The sequence below is a fragment of the Colobus angolensis genome, unplaced genomic scaffold (genome assembly GCF_000951035.1).
Source record: "Colobus angolensis palliatus isolate OR3802 unplaced genomic scaffold, Cang.pa_1.0 Scaffold492, whole genome shotgun sequence".
NCBI classification, from domain to species: Eukaryota; Metazoa; Chordata; class Mammalia; order Primates; family Cercopithecidae; genus Colobus; species Colobus angolensis.
In genome coordinates, this window is record NW_012118399.1 from 1,383,584 (window position 1) to 1,409,392 (window position 25,809).

Genomic DNA, 25,809 nt, shown 5'->3' on the forward strand with positions numbered 1-25,809 from the left:
GGGGAGTGTTGGGGAAGGGTGTGTAGGGGGAGCAAAACTCTGATTGACACATGCACATGTCCATTTCGATGTAAACATGCCACCCCCTTTAAAACAGCAAACATTGCCAAGAATATAAACACAAAACTCAAAGATTTCAAGAACCAGTTTTATTTCATCATTCAGCTACCTACCCTAAGCTAAAATATTTATAACATTTTATATGCAACATAAAGATAGGGAAGAATAGAAAAATATTCATGATAGTGAACAAAAGCCATAAATGCAAAACACTTACCCTTGAGAGATGATCTACATATATATAGCCAATACTGCAGTCAAGTTGTACCATGCCAGAGTTATCTGTGACTTCACAGTTTATTTGCTTCTCTTCCTAATGGGAAAAATGAAACAACTGTTTTGGACAGGAAGGAAATAAAAAGTTTGTAATATATGTTTAAGGATGGTTATGGAAAAGAATATCCTAGAAGTATTTGCTTTCCTAGGAAAACTATTTTCTATTTATGTTTATGTTTGAGATAAATAGAAATATAAATGATATAAATATGTGTACATGTGTGTATATATGTGTATATATGTGTATGTGTGTATATATGTATAGATGTATACATATAGATGTATATATGTATAGATGTATACATATAGATGTATATATGTATAGATGTATACATATAGATGTATACATATATGTATAGATGTATACCCTAATATTCAAACAGATTCTCCACAAAAAAAATTTCTGGACTTGTAGCTTTCATTCATCTTGGTATATTCCCTATTTAATCCAGGGTCTGAATTCCTTGAAAAATCATGAGGCAAGGAATCCATAAGGTTCATATTTTAATGGCCCTCTTCCGTCTGGTATGTGAGAATGTGTTTAAGGTATTTAATCAAAATAGCTATAATCTCAATAGGTGTAATGAGGTTATAATTGCAATAAGTATAAAATGCTTTAAAAATAGTCTGAATAGCTGAGTTTCCACTGTTACTTTTGCTAGTATTGCAAACACTAGAGAAAGAAGGTAATAGATATTCGTGAGAAGTCAAAGGTCACTCTTGGTGTGAAGGTGTGGTCCCTGGACAAAAGACGAGTGACTTTGATAAAGGACAGAGAAACTTCCATTAATTGTCTGAGTGTCACCTTAAAATAAAGAACAGTAACTCTGGAGTCCAGGATGGAGGATCAATGTTACTTGTGCAAGGACCACAATCAAGGGGCATACTATTTCAACATCAGACGTGTGCTGGCTACGGCAGTGAGAATGTAAAGGCACCCAAACAGCTTCCTCCTACTCCTAGCACTGGAAAACAGGAGGCTGATGCCTTTGGACTTTAGACCCAAGAACTTGCCATTCTGAGCAGGGGCACGGAAGAAGTCTGCAAATAACTTAGGAGCCTAAATATTAAGACTTATACTCCAAATCAGTGAAGTGAATTCTACCATTTACTTTTAAAAAATTAAGTAAAATACTAAGTAGTATCATGCTATTGTGGTTTACAGTACTTACCAGCTCTAAAATCTTAATGAAGTAAAGACCCATGGGTAGTTTGACATGTAGAGTCGTTTCATATGCATCATCTCCAGCATTAAACAAGGACACATTCAACATTAATGTCTTCATACTCCCAACAGCAAGGTAGGTTTTATTTTCATGGGGCCTAAAAATTAAGTAATATTATTTGGTTCTTGTTTAGGAAATAAAAATCCCTCTCTCTGTATATAGGCATACAAGGATATATGTATGTAATTTATGCTGAACATAAAATACTAATTTTCTTGGAAAAACAGTCATGGGATTGACCCTATGCAAGCAGATGTAAACCCATATTAAAAAGAACTCTTTCTCATGTTTTTGGTAAATTCGGTCACCTATTACCCAAGGAAAGTTTAATGAGCTATAATTAAAATTGCATCTTTTCTCATTTCTTTTCTGCGTAACCTCTCTCTTCTATAATTTTAACATTTTCCTGATTTTTTCATAACGTTTTCTAAAGGCAAAGCAGTTTTTCTTTTCTTTCTTGCAAGCCTAAAATAGACATTGAACTAACTGCTGCCTGAATCAAGGGAGGAAAATGGAAGGAACTGGTAGAAAGGAGAAGACTAAAAGGAATGCTTGGTAGAAGTGAGCAAGGCAATGAGGAAGAACTACTATGTCCACCCACAAGTGCGTGGCACTAAAATCTGTGGGACTAGAATTAAAGTGTGAAGCAGCTGGTCACCTCCACCAGTAACTAGGCCAAATTTAAAAACAGAACTGGAGAAATGCTCCATCCTCCTGTGTATTGCAAAGTATAGATTGCTGCAAATCCACACATATGCGTGAGTTCAAGTCCTGGCACTGCCAGCAGTTCTTCCCAGTGGGGAAGTAATTTAGCATTTTTAAGCCTCAGTCATCCTATTCCATACCGCCTACCATTCAGTGAAGATCTGGGTCATGTATACTGTATGAAGCCCTTTGAATATTTTAAATATGAAGTATTTGAGACATAAGGAACTTATTAAAAGGCCACAGCTAGAATGTTCTAAAGTCCTGAAACAATTGCAAATTTCTACACAGTTCATTCTTTTTCCCAGTGAGAGGGTTAGAACAGCTAGGTGCTAAGGAAAACTTTGTTACAGCATGTCATTTTATAAACTTTCCCCAAAGACAGAAGTTCTTAGATATCTAGTAATTTAAAAATTGGAAAAATTAGTTCAAAGTCAACAAGCATGTTACCCAAAGCAAAATGTCAGGTGAGGATAGATAAAAAAGATAAATATCCACCTAGCAGTGCAGAATTTAGAAAGTTTCTTCAATAATGTTTAAATTGTGTCCTTTGAATCAACATTTGTAGAGAAGATTCATGTTTGAATAAACTTTTCATGGAAATAGTAAAGATACAGTAGGAATTTAGTAGTTTTTGTGAATTGATTAAAGACAGAGTATGTAAGCACAGAGTTTAAGAACATGTTTCAAAATTTCTGCTTTTAAGTATTACTTGAAGATTCATGAATGAATATAATTGAAAGTTTCTATACAATAAATCAGGCACTAAGTTCATTGTTCCCAAATACCAACCCACTTCACTCCTTCCTAGAGCTGATATAATAAAGGAGAGATGTGTCAATAAATGTAAAAAATAATATACAGATGAGCAAGAGTTGTGAATAGAGCTCTGAGAAACCACTTTTTGCCTGAGATAGTAAAGACATGATTTTTTTTCTTTCTCTACTATTATGGCTAAATTGGCTGCTCAAGAAAGATTTTTTCAGTCTGAAAATGTCATGATTGAACCTAAATTCACTTGGATTGAGTTTCTAATTGATTTATCTGTCTCAAGTCCTTCTCCTCTCCTTTAATCCAATCTTCACACTACCAGAGGGTCATTTTCAAGAAAGCAAACTAGAAAATGTAAGTGTCTGTTGAGAACCTTACATTGCCTTCGAGATAAGAGTTCTGACTCCTTAGCATGACACAGAGGCCCTCCAGAGTTGGCCCCTGCTTCATCACTTTCACTGCACAATTCATTCTTTTGTTTCACAATTTTCTACAAACAGGTGTCTAATACATCAAGATGTTTTGTGTCTTCCTTCAAACTAGCACTCTGACGTCAACATCTCCTCTTCATGCATCTGACTTGTACTTATTCTTCAAGATTTAGCTTGGATGTCAATAATTCTTAGTTGTTCTTCCAGCCAAAACTCACTGTTAACCACCTTCACCTTGCACTGCTCTCCCCTAACAGCATAAGGTGGCAGCTTCTCACCTCTCCCAAAGTATACTGGGCACCTCTATAATAATGCGGTATTTTCACAATGTCAAGTCTCTGTCTGGTTCCTCTCACCACTAGACTAATTTATCTTGGGGAGAAGATGCTGGATCATGATTAACATGCTTTCTCAGAGCCTAAGAACACAGTATTACAAAAATATAAGCAGGTATGTACATGTCTGCATTAAACATAAAGAAGGGTTTGGTGGAGTTCAAGCAACATGTCAGGAAAAAAAAGGGAAATTATTGGATAAGTTATTGACTGTTAGAAGGTTATGAAAGTATCAGCATAAATACTGTCACGTTATAGCCTTAAGCCATGTTTATCTGTTCTATGATGGTATACAAATTCCAAATGCCTCACTAAGTAAGTAAATATCTAGTATTACCACATTGTGCTCTGTACCCCATCCAGAAAACCTAATGTTTTAGTGGTGATAAACCTACTGAAATGACTTATAAATTAATGGCATCGTATGACCATGGCAAAATCAAAACTGGAAATGTGATATGGTTTTTGAGAATTATTCTTATGAACCTGGGAATATGCAAATAAAATAACTTTGGACATTTTCCCCCACTTTTATAACTCTAATTTAACTTCTAAGAAAACAGGCACTTCACTTAATGCTTGAAAGTTCTTTTTTCTATTTTAAACTTATCAGAGTATAATACATGCATAGAAAAATGCATATATCCTAATTGTACGGCTCAATATTTTTTATAAGATGAATACATGTGTTAAGCACGCAGATCAAGGAAAAAAATATTAGCAGCCCTACTGTAAAACCCTCTGGGATTTTTTTCTTCCAGTTATTGGCCCCACCCTCCTTGATTTTTCATAATATAAGCTGGTTTTGCTCAATTTTGTATTTTATATAAATGTAATCTTTGAGTATCTGAGTATGTAATCTTTAAGTATCTGTTCTTTTGCATGGCTTTTATTTAAAATTTTGTGAGATTAACATATTGGTATGCGTAGTTGTAAAATGTTAATCATTGGTGTATATAGTCCATTTTATGAATATGCCGCATCTTATTTATCCTTTCCATTATCCATGGGACTTTTGACAGTTTCCATTTTTGGAACTAATATAGTGTTTTGGTCGACATATACATGTAATTCTGTAGGCTAGATATATATTTATATCTATCTTTATGTTCCTATTTAGGAGAGATTCTTATAATTTTTTAACCCAGGATTAATTTCTTTAAAATATTTGAATCTTGGCTTATTTTGACAGCCAGCCTAAGTTATATTGACAAACTATGTTTATAAAACAAAACATATTATCAGGAACTTTTAATAAAAATATATATACTTTAGAATTTCCATGTAAAAAGCAAGCATATCATAGAGTAGAGGTCTGTAAACTACTGCCTGAAGGCCAAATTCACATGTCTGCCTACTTTAGTAAGGTTCTATGAGAACACAGCCATGCTTTTGCACTACAGTGACAGAGTCGAGTACAGAGTCGAGTAGTTGGGACAGAGATCTCTGTCCCACAAAACCTCAATGTACTATCTGTCCCTTCACAGAAAAAAGATGTAGGCTCTTGCTACAGAGCAATCCGATTGATGAGTAAATTAATTACAAAATAAACATATAACATATTACCATATTTAATTGAAATCTATTTGTACTATTCTGACTATAATACAAACTTCATTGTTTCAGATGGCATAGGATGCAGTTCTTTACCCCAATAAGCCATACAGAATTAGAGAAAATGATCCTCCAGTCCTCATAACTCCTCCAGACATGGAGAAGAAAGGAAAGAATGCTACTTCCATATGCATCATCTCTAGGTTGGGATCCTTGATTTGAGCAGTTGGATATGCTGGAAGAATGTGTAATAACAAACAAAGCAGTAATTCTAAACCCTGGGCACTACTGCAGGGTGGAGGAGTCTGAGTGACAGTGTGCTACCACAACATTTTAGGGAATGGCTGTGATTTACTCGTGCCTGTGTTGTAAACCTTGGGGTTAAGTAGTATGCATCTGTTTGGTGGCACTGTTAAATGGGAGAGAGGAAATATGTGGGAACATGGCTGTCCCACATCCCCCCTCCTCACCACCCCAACTCTATAATCATGTTAGGACTAAAGCAACCTAAGAGGTTCTAAAAGTAAACTTCAGCTTGACATTAAAGTTTAATTAAGACTTGTAGAAGAGCTGCCCAGAAATAGACATTTATAAAATATTCTGGCTTGTAACCAAAGCATTAGTCACTGAACACCTTTGGGAAAGAAGTTGGCACTTAGACAAGCAACAGAAGGTGAAAGCACTGCATAAACAGCTAGGTTCCAAGACAACAGCAAATTAAAGAGAAACACAATGTTCACATTTCAGCAGCTAGATTCCTCGTTTATTTTCCATTTTTAAGCTATTTTGCCACATTACCATAATTACAATTCTACTTTTTTTCCCCAAAATATACATCTTACTGTAAATTGATTCATTAACAAGATGCTCTCAGAAAGATACCTACCAGCTTCCTCTGTGAGACATAATAAAGAACCAGGTGCACATCTGGAAGTGCGACAAGACTGAATCAGAGCTGTCCCCGGGACTCATAGTTCATTCTTCATTAAAACATGCATAATGCAGACTTGAAATTTACAAAGCAGCCTAGAATCCATGTAACTTAAACAAATCAAGGTACTGTGTACGTACAGAATCATAATAAGTGGCAGAGGAAAAATAGAAAAATGATGTATTGCAGCACCAGGTCTATATTTGTTTCTGAGTGAATAATATAGCTTTATTTTGCAAGAAATGCTCCCCAAGTTTTAGTATAATGAATTCATCTTGTCTGCCTAAAATGAATTAGGGCTTGATAGCTAACTTGTTTTTAATCAAGATGCTAGAATAAAATATAATGTAAACTGATACCACACTTCACTTTGTCAAGACACACGACTCATTTATTTGACAAAAGAGTAACCTGCAGCAAGTAGCCTACAAGCCTAAGTAACATTTTAATCTTTTTTTCCTTTACTACTGACTTCAGGGAAAAAGACAACACTGCAAAATTCTTGCCCATTGGAACAGACAGATTACCTGACATTTAGGAATATTTTATTAAAGACAGGCAAACTCACTGAGGTTAAGGGGAGAAGAGCAGAAAAACCAAAATGGAAAGATTGAACCAGTAATTAACATGTCTTAGTTTATAAAGCATATAATTCATTCTCCCACAACTTTATGCGGTCAGTGAGGCAAATATTCCTACTATTTCCATTTTAAAAATGGACAATTTCATCAGACTAGCTCTTTGGGGGATTAACAGCATAGTGGCAGATGTTGCTCATTGCTCATTGTCTAGTCAACGGTGATTTCCCTTCTTAGCTGCCAACAGAGCCCTGGATTATGCAGGTGACAGGCAGCATTCCCTTAATATTTCAGAAGACAGACCTCTAGGTTCAACTCCAGAGAATGTATCACAATAACAAAATAATTGAATCAGGATCAATTTACTGTGATCATGATGACTCCATTCTCCTTCAACCATGACAGAATCAGGGATAAACAGGTAACACAGGTCTGGTTAATCAGAATACATCTAATGAGGCACTGCCCTTCCTGGAAGGGCAACTTAAAGGGGACAAAGCACTTTTGCTCTTTTCCTTTTTCTCCTGCTTGATGCTGCTCAGCTGTACTGTGATCATGAGGAAAAGCTGAGAGAGCTGGAAAGATAACCATACCATCAATGTCCAGTCTTTGATAGCTGTTCACCAAACCTGTGAACATCCTTCCTCAAGACTGATCATGCAAAATAATATCTTTATTGTCTAAGTCACTATTATTTAATTACTCTAAAACTTGCAATTAGAAGTATTCCTAACAGATACAGAAGCAATTGTTCAGGGAAAGCTTACATCACTCATTCTGGAAGCACAACTGAGGTGCAGAAATGTATTGTGGTGTCATTTACATGAGTAATCTGTATCGAGGATTTGATTTTAAACTTCCTATGTGGTGGCTAATACCTTCTATTATATTTGCAATCTTGAAGTCATGTTGGTTCATCTGTACTTTGCACTGGAAGTCCTTTTAAATGTAGTTTATTGTCCTAAGCATTTAGACATACAGGAGGAAGCCTCAACTTAATGAAGAGATGAGAGAGAGTGGATAAGCACTGCTTAGCATACTATTGACAGTTTATTACTGTGGTCTTCAGAAACTCATGTTCTTTACTGAGTAAATACATTTACCTAAAACAGGTTTATAGCTCTGGGGCACATAAATACCATTAGTGCCAGCAGAGTTATAGCTGGAAGAATGCATGGAACATATGGTCACAATTCTCCTACTGTTTCTGAGAAAGGGGAGAGGATACCTCTGTGGGAAAGACATATTTTTGTCTGATAGAGTATAATTTACTAGAACACAAAGCACTTTGTCAGAACCTTTCAATGTGAGTCTAAGAAATTAATTAGAAGCGCTCTCATTTGAAAGTTCCTCAAATAAATTATCATTTATCTAACAGAAATACATAGCCTGTAACTTTCTTAGTTGATTAAAAAAACATGGCGCCTACTACTTTACATGGACATTCATGCCACTTCAAACCTTGTAAGACTGCAACTACTGAGTCAGTCACAGCCAGCTATATTTTCAGGATATAAAGTTTATATGCAGAATTATGTATAGAATTGGCAATGTTTCATTTTATCGCCAAACTAAAAAATCTTATCTATAGAAATTCCAACCACAATATATCAAAAATAGTAATGACTTTTATTGAGCCTTCGTGTAAATCAGGCTTTGCACTAGGCACTTGGTCTGCATTATTACCTTTTAAGACAACCTTAAAAAGTTGGTACTATTTTTATCCACTTAGCAATGAGGAAAGAGGTCAAGAGAGGTTAAAAGTCTTCTCTGAAAAGGTCACTAGTAATACAGTAGATATGGGATTTGAACCAGGTCAGCTTGACTTCAAATCTAGAAGCTCTTCACCACCACCACATTGGTTCTTAGGTTTCAGTGTGATAAGAACTTGGAGCTCTATTAATTGTGAAGATCTGTGGCCTGGTCCCCTTTAGTTCTGACTTGGATGGTCTGGGGCCTAGGAACCTGCATTTCTTTCAAGCATCCAGGTGATTCTCATAAAGGTGGCTTAGAGACAACACCTTAAGAAACACAGCCTTACACTCCATTTAAAATCATTATGCCATTTAAAATCATAATGGGTTTGATAGGCTACAAGAAATATTATCGCTCTAAATTAAAAATGCAAAGTAGGTATTTTGTTATGAAAAAACATGTAACAAAGAAAAAGAATCCATTAAGATGAATTTTCATTCTTCAGGAAAGAAGCATAGTTAGTAATATTTTCTTATAAATGTCAATGTCTCATTTTCTCGTAGGCCAGAGAGACTGCAATGAAAGGTGATAGCACAAGCGTCTGATTTAAGAAAATGAAAACACTCCTTTACCTGCAGCTTAGAAAAGATTTCCCCCACACAACTCGTCTTCTTATCAAAGACCCATGAGGGTAAAAACATCAAGACAATTAGGCAGTTTAGGAAGAAAATAAATACAGAAATGGGAAGATTATAAGTTATTCAACTAAGAAATCACCAAAGGCACTGCCCTACATGCTGGGATACAAAGTAGTCAGTAGTCACTGTTTTTGGATTATCTGAGCAGTTAATCTGGGTAACTTAAGTATAAAGTCCAATAATCAATCAAAGCTTTTTGGCCCTGCACTATGGACTCTCAGGCTAAAGTGACATTACCTAAGTAAAAATAATTGATTCTTGGCTGTATGTGATCCTACCACAGTAGGGTACTCAACCCTATTTGTCAACCTTTTTACTTATTCCTAGTTGACTTCCTGTCCTTTATCATAATAGCTATTTTGAATTTTTTTCCATTCCTTTCAAGTTCCCAAACATATCTTCAGTGCCTTCAATTACCATATATAAACTTGCTTTTTATCCTAGCCATCCATGAGTTCTCTGTATTTCCCTTCCTTCCACACTGAAATTTCTTAATGTCAAGCATCTTTTCATAGCTTGTTAGCTTAAGATAAGGAGATTCTTAACTAAGGCTAATTCCTCTACCTGTGAATCTGATCCCTTTTGGGATCTTGTTCCATTCTCAGCAAACCTCTCCAGTCACCTGCAGCACTTCAGGCACTGTTAGGCATTGGGAACACAAAGATGAAAGGACAGGACCCTGCTTTGCAGCAGCTTCCAGGACAGTGTGGAGACAGACTCTCAATAATCATGCACACAGTGCCATAGGACCAAGGGCACAACAGAACTTAAGTTTAAGTAGCTGAAGACCAGGGGGCTTCCCCTTGGAAACAGCTTAGATTTAAAAGATAAATAAAAGTTAATCAGGTAGATGGGCAGAAGAAGTGAGAAGATACAGAGGTTCAGGAGAACATGGCACAGACAAACAACCATAAGTATTCAGACATTGATGAAAAAACTCCCTGGGGAATTGGTGAAAAATACCACCCACGAGTTTAGATTTTAAGTCTAAAATGAGTCACTGAAGCATGTGTGCAATTTTTACTTCTTTTCCTGTTTTCACAGTATGTCCCAGAGAGGGGCTGCAGTACTGCAGCTATCCACTTTCAGATGGTTCCTGCATATTCCATCAAAGCATGATGGATAAGAAAGACATCTAGGTGGTAGCATTGTAGAACTTAATAGTTCTGGATATCAAGAACAAGAAAGAGAAAGAATGCAGATTGAGCCCTAGGTTTCTGGCTTTGGTAACTTTCTAACAGCCATGTCATTCCTGGATAGTACCTGGGCAGACTGAAACTGTAGGGCACCCAAAAGGACATGTCTAATAGCGAATTTGATATGTGGGCGGGTGTAAAACTCAAGAGACACTGGTTTAGGCTCATTTGGCTACTTCTGCACTAAGAGTTCTATCTTGGCATTTGCCAGTGATGCCCATTTTTTCGCCACCAGTCACAGTAATAAATGCTGACTTCCATGACCTTTCTTTAGACATTATGCTATCTGATCTTTTTACAAATTTTACAATATTGTCTCCCTTTTTATATTCTCCATTGGCTATTTCACCAGGGACTTGGTTCTCTTTAATTCCTTGAAGATGCTTTCTCAGTCTCCTACAGGGACTCCCCATTTTTAATCTCCTTGAATAAAACTGTCCCCCAAGATTTGATCCATAATTTTTTCCTCTATAAAATTCACATTTCTATCCCTTGGGCCATCTCACAAGTCACTAATGAATAGAGGAACTTTCAAACATAATCCTGAACTAGATTTTCAAGTGGAACGCCACATATAAAAGTCCCTCCAAATTCAACATGCCCCAAATTAAAGCTGCTCCATTTATATCCCAATCTCCCAAAAATAGTTCCCTGTTTTCCTGCCCTGTCACTGATGCATCTGCTTCCCCTCTTTCACTTGCCTTCTATGATCAATCCTCAACCTGAAGTGTTCATTCTCTCTCTCTCTCTGGTCCCTGTTTTCACATCATCTCTTTGATATGCAAAATGATTTGAATATAGGGGATCCAGATATGATACAAAATTGCAGTGGTTTATTTGCCATCATAAAATAATGACAGCAACCAACAATTATCCATTCTCTGCTTTGTGCTAGATGCTATTCTAAAGCACGTCACATCTATTTCCTTTTTCTCTGTTTCCCCTTCTATGAATTTAGAAGAGCAAGATAGTTTATTCCTTTTTAAATTTGTCATACTTGGATTATATATCAGTCTGAGTGATATAATCAATTTTCTGGGCAATAACAATCTAACCATTGTGTTGCTAATTCTTTAAATGCTGTTAATTTTCAAAGGTTAGCTCTTATTCCTTTTCTTTTGGGAATGCAAATGCACACACTCATTACCCCCTCTTGATGAATAACAGAGATTACACCACATATACTTACTTCAAAAACCCAATCTTTGCAGAAACCTGTAAATCAGCAGAACAATTTTCATGGGCACAAAACCTTGCAAAGCTTATCTGGAAATAAAATGACAATGTTTTTTATTTTGATTTAATCAGCAAGTATATTTATATATATATTTTAAAGAAGATGACATCTGTGATGCATGAGAAAAATAAAATTGATATATCAAATTGACAACTCTTATTTTATCTCTTTTAAAAAGTTCAATTTAAGAATTAGTAGGGTTCAAATGACAATTACTTGCAGGGCTAAAAGAGCTAAGTTCTAAATAGGTAAAATTTAAAGCCCAAATTTTGTAAGTGAAATAGATTTGGAAAAAAAGGTAAAGGCATTAAAGGAGTTTGTTAGCTACCAAGATTTTTTTTTTCATTGGGTTCCTCTCAATTTTCTGATGCTGCAGTTTGATCCCATTTATTACATGTAAGTAATGGCACTTAATTTTGGCAGATGTTGTGACAGTGATTTTATATTCACTGAAATTAGCTACATGGAGATACTTAGAAATTTTACGTAGAGGAAACATTGAACAAAATTAAATAAGGGTTCCAGAATTTAATTAACTCTGAACTTTTTAATAAGATCAATAAATACTACAAAGGACCTAGGAAGACCCAAGGCATAGCTGGACAAAAGGAAAAAATGGAGAGAGATAAAAGGGAAGATAATGGAAATAGGTAAAGAGAGACAGATGCAGAAAACAAAGAGAGATCTAGAAAGTCAGAAGGAGCCAGGCTCATTAAGTGTGAAGTGACTAGAGTACTGTCAAATAGCATGCCTACAGTTGGGGGAGAAGTGTAAATATCTCTCTAAATAAATATGATTTTTTTTCTCTCATTTCTATTGGTAAAGCAGGTTGTTCTAAGAATCAAAATATAAATTAATGTAACTACAAATTGCTAAGGTTTTGGCTTGTGTACTTGCAATATTGAGATTTTCACTATTAAAGACATTTATAAAGAGCTGATGTTGAAGACTGAAGTTTAACAGAAGAGTAAAAACAACCCCTGACTTCCGTAAATATTTTCATATGAGGGTATAGAGAAAAATATGCTCTTCAGTTATCTTCATTTGATCCTGTATTCTAGACTAGACTAGTGGTGATTGTAAGCTCAATTATCTTAAAGTGACTATGGGGCAATTTTGTCTGGACAGGATATGAACTAGACCTTTAAGTGTCCCTTTCATCTTTTACATTCTGTGTGTCATTAGTGAACATTTTAATGAAGGCTTTTTACAATGCCCAGACACATCCTGTTTTTGGACAAACACTATGTCTTTGTGTTGGCAGACAGTAAAGGTCTGAACAACAGGACTCCTGAGAATAAATACACTGTCAGTGAAACTTAAATATTTTGGGATAATTTAGAAAACGGTTCACTGGTTAGAATGTAGGATCCATCTCAAATGCCATTGGATCCCGGGATGTGGCTGAAAAGCATATAATGGATTTTTTTAAAGAAATTATTGTATTTAACATAAACACATGTGTCTGTAAATGGATAAAACTAAGCAAGGAAATTTGATTATGAAGACGTGAGTGAATCTGTGAGTAGGATGAAAGCAAGGGAGACAGGACATGAGAAGAGGAAGATACACTGAGGACACATGATGACACTGAATCTTTCTTCACTGGCAAGGCATCAAAAATAGAACAGTAGCATTTTATATGATAATCTGTTGTGATTAAATACATATTTTAAAATATTCAGTTCAATATCCTAAAGGGAATATAAACAATTTAAATAAATGAAACACAAGACACATCATAAATCTATTTTTTGTTTTTAAAAATTCATAAAATTAAAAAAAATTCTGACATATAGTTCACTTCTTCAGAATGATGCCATATTTTAAAAATTTAGTTAAATGCCACATAGTAATTTGGATAAAGGAAAATACTCCTACTGTTTTTTCAATTATGTCTTTTTCTTTCTTCTGCTGAAGAATTGGCTGAAGTGGTGGGAATTCCTCTGTGCTTCGTTTACTGATGACGTGAGGACCAAGGTGGTAAGCAGCTTCAATCTGAATTGGGGTGAGGATGTCCCGCACATCTTTCTAAGGAAAATAACAACCATATGCATTAATAACAAAAACAAGCATGTAGATTAAAAAAATATAAAACTTCTTTCCTGAATAAGGCCAAACACTGTACATGGAAGACAAAGCAAATACTTATCTTTCATATAAATTGTTAAAAAAATGAATATGTATATTTTTTCATATCACACAAAATCATTTACGTTTCTTACGAAAAACACAAAAAGAATAAAAATGAAAATAACACCATCCAATAATAGTTATAAAGGTCTATACTTGGGAGTATTTTCTTCCATGCTATTTTCTATGCATTTAAAAGATAACTTGGTATTATATGCATTTTTCATGATAAACTTTTTATAAATCATTTCAAAGTGCTTTTTATCCCATTTAACATTTCCCTATACCTTTTCTATCTCTCAATAACATTTTGATTAAATTTGATTCATTTGACTCCAGATATTATAAAACATCCTTTTTAGTTATTCCCTTTTTTTTTCTTTTTTTTTTTTAAGAGATGGGATCTCTCTCTATCAGCAGACTGGAGTGAAGTGTAGCTCACCACAGTTCTGAACTCCTGGGCTCAAGCAATCCTTCTTCTTCAGCCTTCAGAGTAGCTAGGACTACAGGTGTGCACCACCATGCCCAGCCAATTTTTTCATATTTATAAAGGCAGGGTCTTGCAATGTTTCCAGACTGGTCTTGAACTCCTGGGCTCAAGGGCTTCTCCAGTCTTGGCCTCCCAAATGGCTGGGATTACAGGTGTGAGCCACCATACCCAGCCCTTTTCTTTCTTTATGGAATTTTTCTATTATATTTTCTAAGAGATATTGAATGGTATACAGGCAAAGTATTTGTTTTGTACATCTAATTGTATATACTGGTCACTGTACTGATTTTCTTATTAGTTGTTAAAGTTTTTTTTTTTTTTTTTTTTTTTTTTTGGTTTTGAGTCACAGTCTTGCTCTGTCACCCAGGCTTGAGGGCAGTGGCATGATCTCAGCTCACTACAATCTCCCTCTCTCCTGGGTTCAAGTGATCCTCCCACTTCAGTCATCCGAGTAGCTGGAATTACAGGCATGTACAAACACACCCAGCTAATTTTTGTATTTTTAGTAAAGACCAGGTTTCACCAGGTTGGTCGGGCTGGTCTCAAATTCCTGACCTCAAGTGATCCGCCCCCATCAGCCTCCTAAAGTGCTGGGATTACAGGCTTGAACCACTGCAACTGGCCATTTTTTTTTTTTTAAGTTTATTGTGCTTTTATACTTCACAAAAAACTCTTGAATTTATTTACCAATTACACAGATATTGTAACCCATTCACAATCCATTCTGCCCTGTATAACATTCTTCTACACTTAATATCTTAACTAATGTCTACACAGCATTTCTTACTCCTATTCTTGTTGATATGTGGTCACAAGTTTTTTTTTTTATAATTAGATTTTTAAAATTCATTGTCTTCTGTCTCCAAAGAAACAGCTCGAGTTTATTACAAGTGATTGTCAATTCTTATATTTTAACCTTTATTTGTATATGCAGACATTTCCTTTTAAAAATATTTTCTATCAACTTACAAATGATTTTTTCATTTGATTATTTGCTAGCATCATTAAAATATTCCATATTTTCAAAATTGTTTTCTTACACACAGTGAAATAATCAACAAGAAAATATCTTTGAAAGTATTTGTCATTCGATTAAGTAAGCACTTCACTAGATAGTAAAAGTGTCCTAGACTCTCAAGTCTATGAAAACAAAGAGAGTCAGCCCTCTGTACCCATCGGTTCCACATCTGTGGGTTCAGCCACCTTGGATCAAAAATAGTTGGCAAATAATGGATAGTTGCATCAGTGCTGAACATGTACAGATTTTTTTCTTGTCATTATTCCCTAACCAATAGAGTATAACAAGTATTTACATGGCATTTACATTGTATTACTTATTATAAATAATTTAGAGATGATTTAAAGTATATGAGAGGATTTACAAAGGTTAAGTGCAAATATGGCACAATTTTATATAAGGGACTTGAGGATCCTTGGATTTTTGTATCCAAGTGGGGTGCTGGAATAGTATCCTGGAACCAGTCCCCCATGGATACTGCAGGATAAGTGTATATGAAAATCAAATAACATATAAAACACAGTGTCTCTTAGAAAGCACCTGTTCAAGCAGTCCACAGTCAGAAATGTGATTTTCAAAGGGCACTCAACAAAACAAACTTCTCCTTTTCTAAAAGGGTAAGCTGAAAAGATTTTACTAAAGTAACCTAAGAGGATTTATAACAGAATTCAATTGAGAAATTACATAAAGACATGTCGATAAGAAATCTATAAAATAAGATTTTAGACACTGCAAAAATTAAAAGTAGAAATGATCTCAGGATATGAGAGAGCAGTTCACATCACCACATATAGCCCACCTACACAGAAACTAGTGAAGAAAATCTATGCAGTTTTTGATTTTCTTGGTATTAGAATTGTTGCTATACTCAGGAGATAATTTGAAGAATTGGTCACAGACTGTGATGTCTTTCATACTAATAATTTAAGGCTCAGTTTTTACTCTACTTTTCATATGGCCATTTCAATCTATAGGTTCTTCTCATTTTAAAAAATACATTCAACAAATTCCCTCTTGATCATTAAAGAGTCAAGTGTTTTCACCCAGGCTAGACATATTAACTTAAACCATAACTGAGGTTTATATTATGCTAGATGAGTTCCTCAGGGTAGACCCATGACACTGCAATTGACAGACCTCCTACTGAGTAATGTCAGTGGACCAGGTTTCTATTTATCTATAGACATTTCAGGATTGCAATATGGTTTAAACATTACTGCCTCAAGGCAGGTAAGGAATAGATTATTTTCAAAGCTCATCAATTAATAATCCTTAAGGAATAGAGAAAAAAATCCCTATCACACAGATTATTGCTATATTGCTATATTATTTATATAGTAACTTTTGATAAAAATCAATGAAGTAATTTAATAAAGATGACACACATCAAAGACTATATCTATTCTATATCTTTGTGTAATTACAAACAAAAAGGATGTAATTTTTTTTTCTCTTTTCATTTACAACATTATCAATTTATATATATAGTGGTTAAAAGCAATAGTGGTCTAAAGGTGAAGCACTGGTGTTCAAATCTGGGGTCCACCACTTATTATCTATGTAACATTGGGCAAGTTTCTTAATTTGTCTATGGCTTAGTTATCTTATCTGAAAATTGGAATAACAACAATTATGGTGGTTATACCTATACCTTATTGTTGTGATAATTAAATGACACAGTGTCCATAAGGCAGACATGACAAAATTTGTATGTTGCTTCAAAATGCAGGCATATAAGCCAACTAAGGAATTACTAAATTTCAGTTTCCTAGAATAAGAGATTCTGGTGAACATTTGGAAGGAATAAGAAAACTGAACTACTGCCAACCAATCAGCATTAAATAGAAAATTAGTTACAGAACAAGGAGTAGACCTCTATTTATTAAATGGTATTTAGAACATTTGGAGCCTGAATCAGAGTACTCAAGATCCCTGATTACTTTTCCATTCTTATACAGAGATGCTTTTATTAAATTACTTGGTAAGGGATCATCTCAACATGAAACCTTGACCATATAGGAATGCTGCGAATCAAGGCCAAATCCCAAGTTATCGACTTGTGAAAACCGAACAGCTTGAAGCCCTGAGTATTACAATAGCAAACTTGATTAAATTATTCCCTAGGTGTAGGAGCTAGATGGCCACTGATTGTCCCTCCACATGTCCACTGTTTTAATTCTTCTCAACAAGCTTGCTTTGACCAAATCACATGCTATCTAATTCATACTAATTTTCCACAAGGTCTTCTCTACATCTGGTGTATATTACTTTCATTATCCTAATTAGCCATTAATTACACTTTTCTTGCAATATATAAAATGTACATGCACTCTTGCAAAAACTGCATTTGACGGATATACACACTAACTTTAGCAGCTCCACCTAAGGACAAAATCTGTAATATCAAAAATGTCTTAAAGTGATTAAATATTTGGGAGTAAAAAAGTAGATTTGTTTAAATTTTTAAACTTGGATGGGCATGTGCTATGTATATTAAAAATAATGAAGATTCCATGCCATATTTTTATGGACAATTACATAAAATAGGGTGCCCACAAGCATGCAAATTAGCACATGCCTGAAATTATATAACGTCTGTCTTCTTGCTTGACTTTCATGGAAATCTGTATTTCTGGCCAAATTGAGAGCTGAGCAACAGGCCCATGTCCTCCTGTTAATTTATTCAAAAGGTGGGCCAAAAATTTTATATCACCAAACAATAATGTCAGGAATAAATATTTGAAGCTATCTATTCATGGGTCTACTGTGTCCAAGGCAGCTCTGGGGATACAAAACTGAAAGTCAGTGCCTGTCCCAATCTATGTTCCACAAATCCACATAGACAGTGTGGGGGATGAATATTCTGATACAGACATGCCCAAATACAGAAGAAGTAGGGTCACCTAATCTACACATAAAAGGGGTTGGGGAGGCTCTTACATGGGAAGATTTTAAGCAAGGAATGTGACTAGATTTTTGAAATACCTCTCTGGTGCTTATGTAGGGTTTGGGAAGGAAAAGCTGAGACCAAGACATAGGTTGGTACCTGAACCATCACCATCCTGTAAAATTGCAGTCCCTTTATGTAGTAAGCTTGTCTCAAGTGGTACAGAGAACAACATCTGGCACTACAATTTCCTGAGAAAAGACAGCACCCCCAAGACAAATGCCCTAACCATGATACCAATAGAACATTCTCAGATTTTTCTTATAGAATTTTTAAAATAGCACTAAGAACATAGCATCCATAAATGTGTTAAATATTTATTTTCTGCCTTATGTAATGGATTGTGCTAGCTCTAAGAATACAAATATGCAAAAGATAATATCCTGCCTCAAAGATCTTGCAACCTAAAAATTAAAATGTTATAATAATCAATTTACTTCTAGAATACTATAATATTAGTACAATTATATAGTTTGCTCACACTTAGATTTTCAGCAGAAATGTCTGCATATATGAATCAGTCCATAGTGTGCTATCATTAAAAAATTTCTTCTTTGGAGTAAATGACATTTCATTAAGCTATCTATGTGCATGTATCACTCAACAATATAAGCAAATGAAATTAAAAAACACACACAAAAATTTACTAATCAAATACACATTTGTTTTCCTGAAATTACTATGGAAAAAAGATGAATTTTAGAAGTCACTTAAAGATTTACATAGCAAAATGAACTCCCTGTATTTCAGAAATCTAAAATTCAGGAATTTGAGAAATCAAAGAAAGAAAAGAATTAACTAATCTACACAGGTAGGTTGATGTCATGATTTTAATAAAACACGCTAAGGCCGCTGAATTCACTGGCTCTCAGAATATCTCTGGGGACAGGCATTCTTTGTTCAGCAACTAAGCCAGTAGTTCTAGCTTTATCGGAAATGCAGACAAACAGGCAATCTTTTGCTTCTTTTGTTATCCCAGTGTAACACCCTTCTTCTCTTCTCAAATATCAGGGGATATTTTGATGCAGAGATTCCATCAAGATCAACCAAGAGATATCATCCGTCAACATTTCAAGGGAAGTTTCACTACCATGGCTGCTCTAACATGTCTAAAAACTGCTTCGAGTTACAGTTTGGGTTTCTCTAAATCAAAACTGCCTCAAAATTATCCCTTGTCCTAAGAAATCTCTAAAATTTGATGAAGTTGTATATTTAAATAAAGCAAAAACAAAGATTTTCATATACTTACATAAATGGAGAAACATCTTTTCCATAGAGGAAAATGCAATGTCTAATAGAAGAGGATTTCAATAGATAAAACACTAAATGGTATAAATGAAATTAACCATTTCCCTTATATTTCAGAAATATCATTATGAACTCTTTAGCAAAAGCTAATAATTGTATGGCTCTGATGGCAAAAATTAAAGCTTGGCCTAATTATAATCAACTAAAATACAAAGGTTTTTTTTTTTTTAATTAAAAAAAAAAGACAATTTCTTCCTCATTTTTTGAGGAACAAATTTTGACCAGTCAAGCAAGTCTTGGTCTGTTGCCAAGGCTGACTTTTTGTGTGATACTATTTTAATTATGATTAGACTTAAGAGAACTGATTCCCCTACAAACCAGATAAATGAACACATAGCCTCAGAAAAATAACATGCCAGAACAAAAATCTACATGACAGTGATATAGATCCTTATTAGACTATTAAAAATGCACCTCTAGTCTGAGAAGATCTAGCATAAAACTAAAGAATTGTGATTAAAAGAGAGTAAGTTTTTAAACATAAATTTTATATAAACTTAAGATCTGGAGTCTTTTTGACAGCCGACTTGCCCACCATCAAAGAACACAATGGATTTTGTAATTAAGTTTAAAGGCTTTCATTTGCATAAGGTAATCAAAGAATTGTCAGCAAAAATAAAAGCAAAATTCAATCTTTTCCTCACTTTTAGGTCTCCAAGGCTTTTACATTTTATATCTGTGCCATCTTTGCAGCTCAATCCCTTTCATAGTCAATTCCAACAATTTGCTGATTGTACTGGGATCTCTGATTGAAATTTCTTTCCTGGTCCTTCACCCTCTTGGTGTGACCCCTCCCCTCCTTAGCCTGCTTCAACTTCACAACCAAAAATATAACCATTCCCTTGTATATTCGCTCCTGCTGCATGCTCCTTGCTTGCTTCACTCTCTTGATCAAACCACAACCCTGGTTAATTGTAACTCTTCATCTCCTCCTGCCTGTAAGGTTGAACGTGACTGGGAAAACACACACACACACACACACACACACACACACAAACACACAGGCTACACTCAGTTTATGACAATGAGTACAAGTGGTCCCAGACACCATCTGACAACCACCCTGTATTTTGTTACTCTCACATTCTCCTGGAAGACTATTTCACATCTTCCCAAACTCCGAATACCACTTCCTTCATCCATACTCTAGCTGATGAGTTTGCTTCTTAGTTCACTGAGATTATTAAAGCAATCAGACAAGAACTTCCATAGTCCCCGTCACATCTACTCAGCACCTGCAAGCACATACTCAGATGAACCATGCACATGCCTATCTAGAACCAACCCTTTCACTTGTACATTTAATCCTTCCCTTTTTGCCTTCAAGAATTTAGTTCCAGCTCTTCTCCCCTGTCACATATATCCCAAGTTTTTCACTCTATTGCAGCATGCCTATCAGCATAAAAACATGCTAATGCTTCTCCTGTCTTAAAAGACAAAAACTCAGAGAACTCTTCACTCCACTTCAGCTACTGACCCCCAATTCCATTTCCTTGGTCACCTTTGAGGCAAAACTTTTGAAAGAATAACCTATAATGCTTCCGATTCCTTTCCATCCCCCACCCCCGCCACTACTGTCTGAAATGCTTTTGTCACCACCACCAACAGCCTCCACATTATAAATCCAATGGCGAGTTTTCAGCCCTCATCTTATTCGATCAAGCTGCCGTATAGAAAACATCATCATGCTTTCCCCTTTGGCTTTATTCACTTCACTTCCAGGATGCCAAACACTGTTGATTTTCTTCCTTTCTTACTGATTGGACCTTCTTATCTCCCTATGGGCCTCTTCTTGCCAACCTCTTCATGTTGTAGGGGCCCAGAGTGCAGACACTGGCCCTCTTCTGATCTCAGCCATCATAATATGATTTTAAATACCATCCATATGCCAAAGATATATTAAGTTACCTTTCCTGTTCTCTGCCTGTCCTCAACTCAAGATGAGTATATACAAAGGTTTAGTTGATATTTACACTCAAAATAGGTCCCTCTAGCTAGCAGGCCCATGACTGAACTCTAGAATTTTCCACTCAAAAGGTGTTCTCCTGCAATATTGTCTCAATTGATGAAAACTACATTCTCCAAGTGGCTCAGGCTAAAGACCCTGGAGTCATCATAGAGCCTCTTTCTCAGATGCCAGACATCCAGTCTGTCAGCAAATTGTAAATTGGATGTCAGCAAATTGACCTCGACTACTTCTCACCATATCCACTGCCACCACTTTTGTTGGAACCATCTCTCACCTGTGTTACCACAGTAGCCTCTTCTCCATGTGTCAACTCTTTATCTCCTACTCTATTCACAACACAGCAGCTAGAGTGTTCCTTTGTATACCTATGTTAGATCATGTGACTTCTCTGACAAAATGCTGTTATAGATCCACCTTTCTCTCAGAGAAAAAGCCACAGGTTTTGCATAATCTCTCCTTCCACCATTCTTCCCTTTGCTTACATTTCTAGCCATCCTTGCCTCCCTATTGTTCTTTAAAATAACCAGGTACATTCTTCAGGCCTTTGACTCAGCTTTTCTCGCTGGAATACTCTTCTCCTGAACCAGGTGTTCTCAAAGGATGGGTCCCCTGGGAACTTTGCAGAAATGCAAATTCTCAGGCCTTACTGCAGACCTACTAAATCAGGGATTCTAGATGGGGCCAGCAATTTGTGTTTTTAGAAGCCCTACAGGTGTTTCTATTACACCCTAAAACTAAGAACAACTGCCCTAGATATCTACATGGGCAACTTCCTCACTTCCTTCACGTCTTTGCTCAGATGTCACTTTCTGAATGAAGCCTACTCTGAGTATCCTGTTTAAAATTGTACACTTCACTCCTTCTCCTGCACTGCACATTTCTGTACTCTGCCCTCCTTTTTTCTTTATCATCTGTATCTTCCAAAATACTATAAAATGTATATTTTTATCATATTTTTTGTCTCACCCCAGTAGACTATAAGCTCCACGAGGGTAGTAATCTTTATATGTCCCATTCACTGGTATATACAGAATTTGACACAATGTAAGCACTCAATAAATATCAAATTAATTGAGTGAATGGCCAGTAGGGACAACTATACGAGTAAAGCATGTCCAACCAACAGGCAGGCAGGGAGTCCTCTGACAAGTGGGGATTGTGGGCGGAGTATATAATTAACAAATGTCACTTCATTTCATTGTAAGGAATGCAGAGACAATAGATACATATGTTAACGCTCCCACTCCTGGTACCATGGTACCAGATGTGTTTTATGGAACACAGGAACAACCTAGGCATCCCAACCGCTATGCATCTTCTTTTCTAGTATTAGGAAGATGGAAGAATTCAGATTGCTGTCTTATGCTTTCAGACTGTAGAAACTTAAGAGTGTTAATGTTTCCTAATTCCTTGGGCTATCACCCTGGTGGAGGTGGGAAATACACTCATTACATTCCTATACCTTCCTTTTTTTTGAGGCGGAGTCTCGCTCTGTCACCTGGACTGGAGTGCAGTGGCCGGATCTCAGCTCACTGCCAGCTCCGCCTCCCGGGTTTACGCCATTCTCCTGCCTCTGCCTCCCGAGTAGCTGGGACTACAGGCACCCGCCACCTCGCCCAGCTAGTTTTTGTATTTTTAGTAGAGACGGGGTTTCACCGTGTTAGCCAGGATGGTCTCGATCTCCTGACCTCGTGATCCGCCCGTCTCGGCCTCCCAAAGTGCTTGAGCCACCGTGCCTGGCTCCTATACCTTCTTAAGTAACAGCTGCAGCTCCTTGACAGAACTCAAATTCAGGGTAGCTGCAACTGTGGTTCTTATCTTCTGTGTGGGTTTGTTACAAAGGAGAGGGTTGGAGTAACTTTTTGCCTTTCTATATGAGTTTTAACAGTGTTCCAAACACAAGCAAGGTAACTTAGGAAGAGAAAAAGATACTGAAGGAAACGATCATTTTTAAAAAGTCAGCCTTGGCAACAGACCAAGACTCCATCCTAAAAAAAAAAAAATGGCTTTCTAAAATTTCATTATAGACCTCTATCTTTCTTGTAACACAGAACATGTACTGGTTAAGAATACTGGCTCTAGAGTTAGAGCTCTATTATTAGTTGTGTTTGCCATGTACAATCCTAGCAGTAAGTGCTATCATTTAATATTTGCAATATGGTACAAAGGCAATAGCTGAATCCTGCTACCATCAAAACCATGGTAACACTACAAATATACATGCAACAAAACACTTACCTTTGCTAATCATTTCTGCTACAAATTTACTCCAAAAAAGGTGTACAATTTTGATGATCCCTTATTTATAGGAACGATGCCAAGAAACACAGGACTAAATAAACCAGATCACTTTTGCAAATTTTTAACACAACGTGTTTCTTTGTAAACATCTAATGTTGGCCCTTTTATTGCCTTTAAAACGATCTCAATATTTGTCTCTACAATTGACTAAGGTAAGTAAAACGACATCTATGAAGCATGAAAAAAAGAACCTCTTTAATTCCTACCATATAAATGATGGTTACATTAATATTCTATACTTTTGGCTCTGAACCATCTAATAGCTTTATTCTAGGATAACAATAAAAACTGTTATGGGAAATGAGGAAATAGCATGGGGATTACTGCTCTTAGCATTTAATAGTGTATTGAAGTCTTGATGATGCTTGCTTACATTTGCTTGGAATAAGTATCTAAGGGAAAATTAAGCCCTAAGCTGAAGCTACTATTTGAAATCCCAGAAAGGGCTCCTGGGAATAGTTTGGCTTTTTGTGACAATAGATTTTCTGATGAAGCACACCGTTCCCTAATGAAAAAGACCTGGCATGGCTTCATATGATAAAATTTGACCAATGTGAGGAGTGCGATGATCAGTTTGGGAATGAGTGTTTTAATAAAAGAAACATGAAATTGACTGTGCTTTGGCAGGACATACCCCAAACCATCATGAGAGCTGTCGTCCTGGCCCACAGATGATCCCCACCATGCTACAACTGTGCGAGTTCCCACTGACATCACTGACAAAGCTGGCACGGAGACAAAGACATAATCCAAAAGCAGCCACGTTGTATTCTGCTTCATTGGAGTCCTATGAAAAACAAACTAATTTCCCCGCCTCCCCTGACCCACCCCAAAAAACGTACCATGGAAAAGATTTGAGGTTCAGCTGAGCTACTGAAGATGTGTATTTCTAGGCAAGCAGATAAAAGGGATAGGAAAAATGAAATTTTAGAAAGGAAAAGGCAAGTGTTTTCAAATGATGAGGTCAAATGTGATAAACGTGAAAAATGATGATACAATAAGAGGACTCTGAATTACTTGGGTTGAGACTGTCTAATACTTTAACTGGAGCAACAGGTCATAGTTTAGGAGGGGTAACAGTTGCTTTTATCTACCTTTTATAAAAAGACACCAATACAATAAGTTGCTCTCTATCAACAACATTGAAGTTCACAAATTCATTAGTAAAAAATAGCTTACATTACCCGCATAAATGCTTGATGTGTTCTACAGTTAGCTACTCCGCTGGACACTTGTATGCTTGCTGTAATCACGTCAGAAGTTCCATTAGAAGAAAAAGAGAATCTTGGTGGAGACTCTGTCTTTCTGTTCACATCCAAACTCATGTTATAAAACAAAACTGCAAAAATATAGAGAATCGCAGTTAATCTATTTACTGAAATACATCTATTGTTATTTTTGAAGTGATAACAGTCAAAGTTATATAGATTATTGGAAATAATATCTGGAGTTCTCTTTATTAAACAGCTTTTTAAAGACTAACCTGAAATATGAAAGAAGGAACAATTAAAAATACAAATTTTAAAAATTGCTTTTATAAATAAAGATTTATGAACTGTCCTCTAGATTTCTATTAACACTAAAATCTTTAGTTATTTGCTTAAACCTCCTATATATAAAAATTTCAAAAATATAAACATTGTTGCTAATAAAAGTCTTGCATAATGGTTCAGATTCCTTTGGAGTCATTTTTTCCTCAGAACATTGACTAAGAAAGTCTAGACACAGCACTTTGCTCAAATGTTACTTGGAAAAATTCTATCTTATGTGGTTATATGACTAATTTTATATATGACTTTTTTAAAATTTTAGATTTGTTTGATCTGAAGGCTTTTTATTTTTTATGCACAAAGTGAACACATGATTAAGTCAAATCTATGTATATGGTTTTCTTAAAAATGTAATCTTTCCAGTCTTATGCCCTGATTATCTGTCCTTCCTCTACATGTT

General features: G+C 35.7%; 1 protein-coding gene across 1 annotated transcript in view; it reads right to left on the reverse strand.

Annotated features, from left to right (window-relative positions):
- Positions 1–25,809, reverse strand: part of ITGA4 (integrin, alpha 4 (antigen CD49D, alpha 4 subunit of VLA-4 receptor)) — a 78,423-nt gene that overhangs the window by 11,963 nt on the left and 40,651 nt on the right. The window contains exons 15-19 of the mRNA XM_011959433.1: positions 25,044–25,198; positions 13,575–13,724; positions 11,646–11,722; positions 1,509–1,659; positions 278–373 (exon numbers count right to left, since the gene is read on the reverse strand). Of these exons, the coding sequence (XP_011814823.1) occupies positions 278–373; positions 1,509–1,659; positions 11,646–11,722; positions 13,575–13,724; positions 25,044–25,198 (629 nt within the window). The remainder of the gene's footprint in view (positions 1–277; positions 374–1,508; positions 1,660–11,645; positions 11,723–13,574; positions 13,725–25,043; positions 25,199–25,809) is intronic.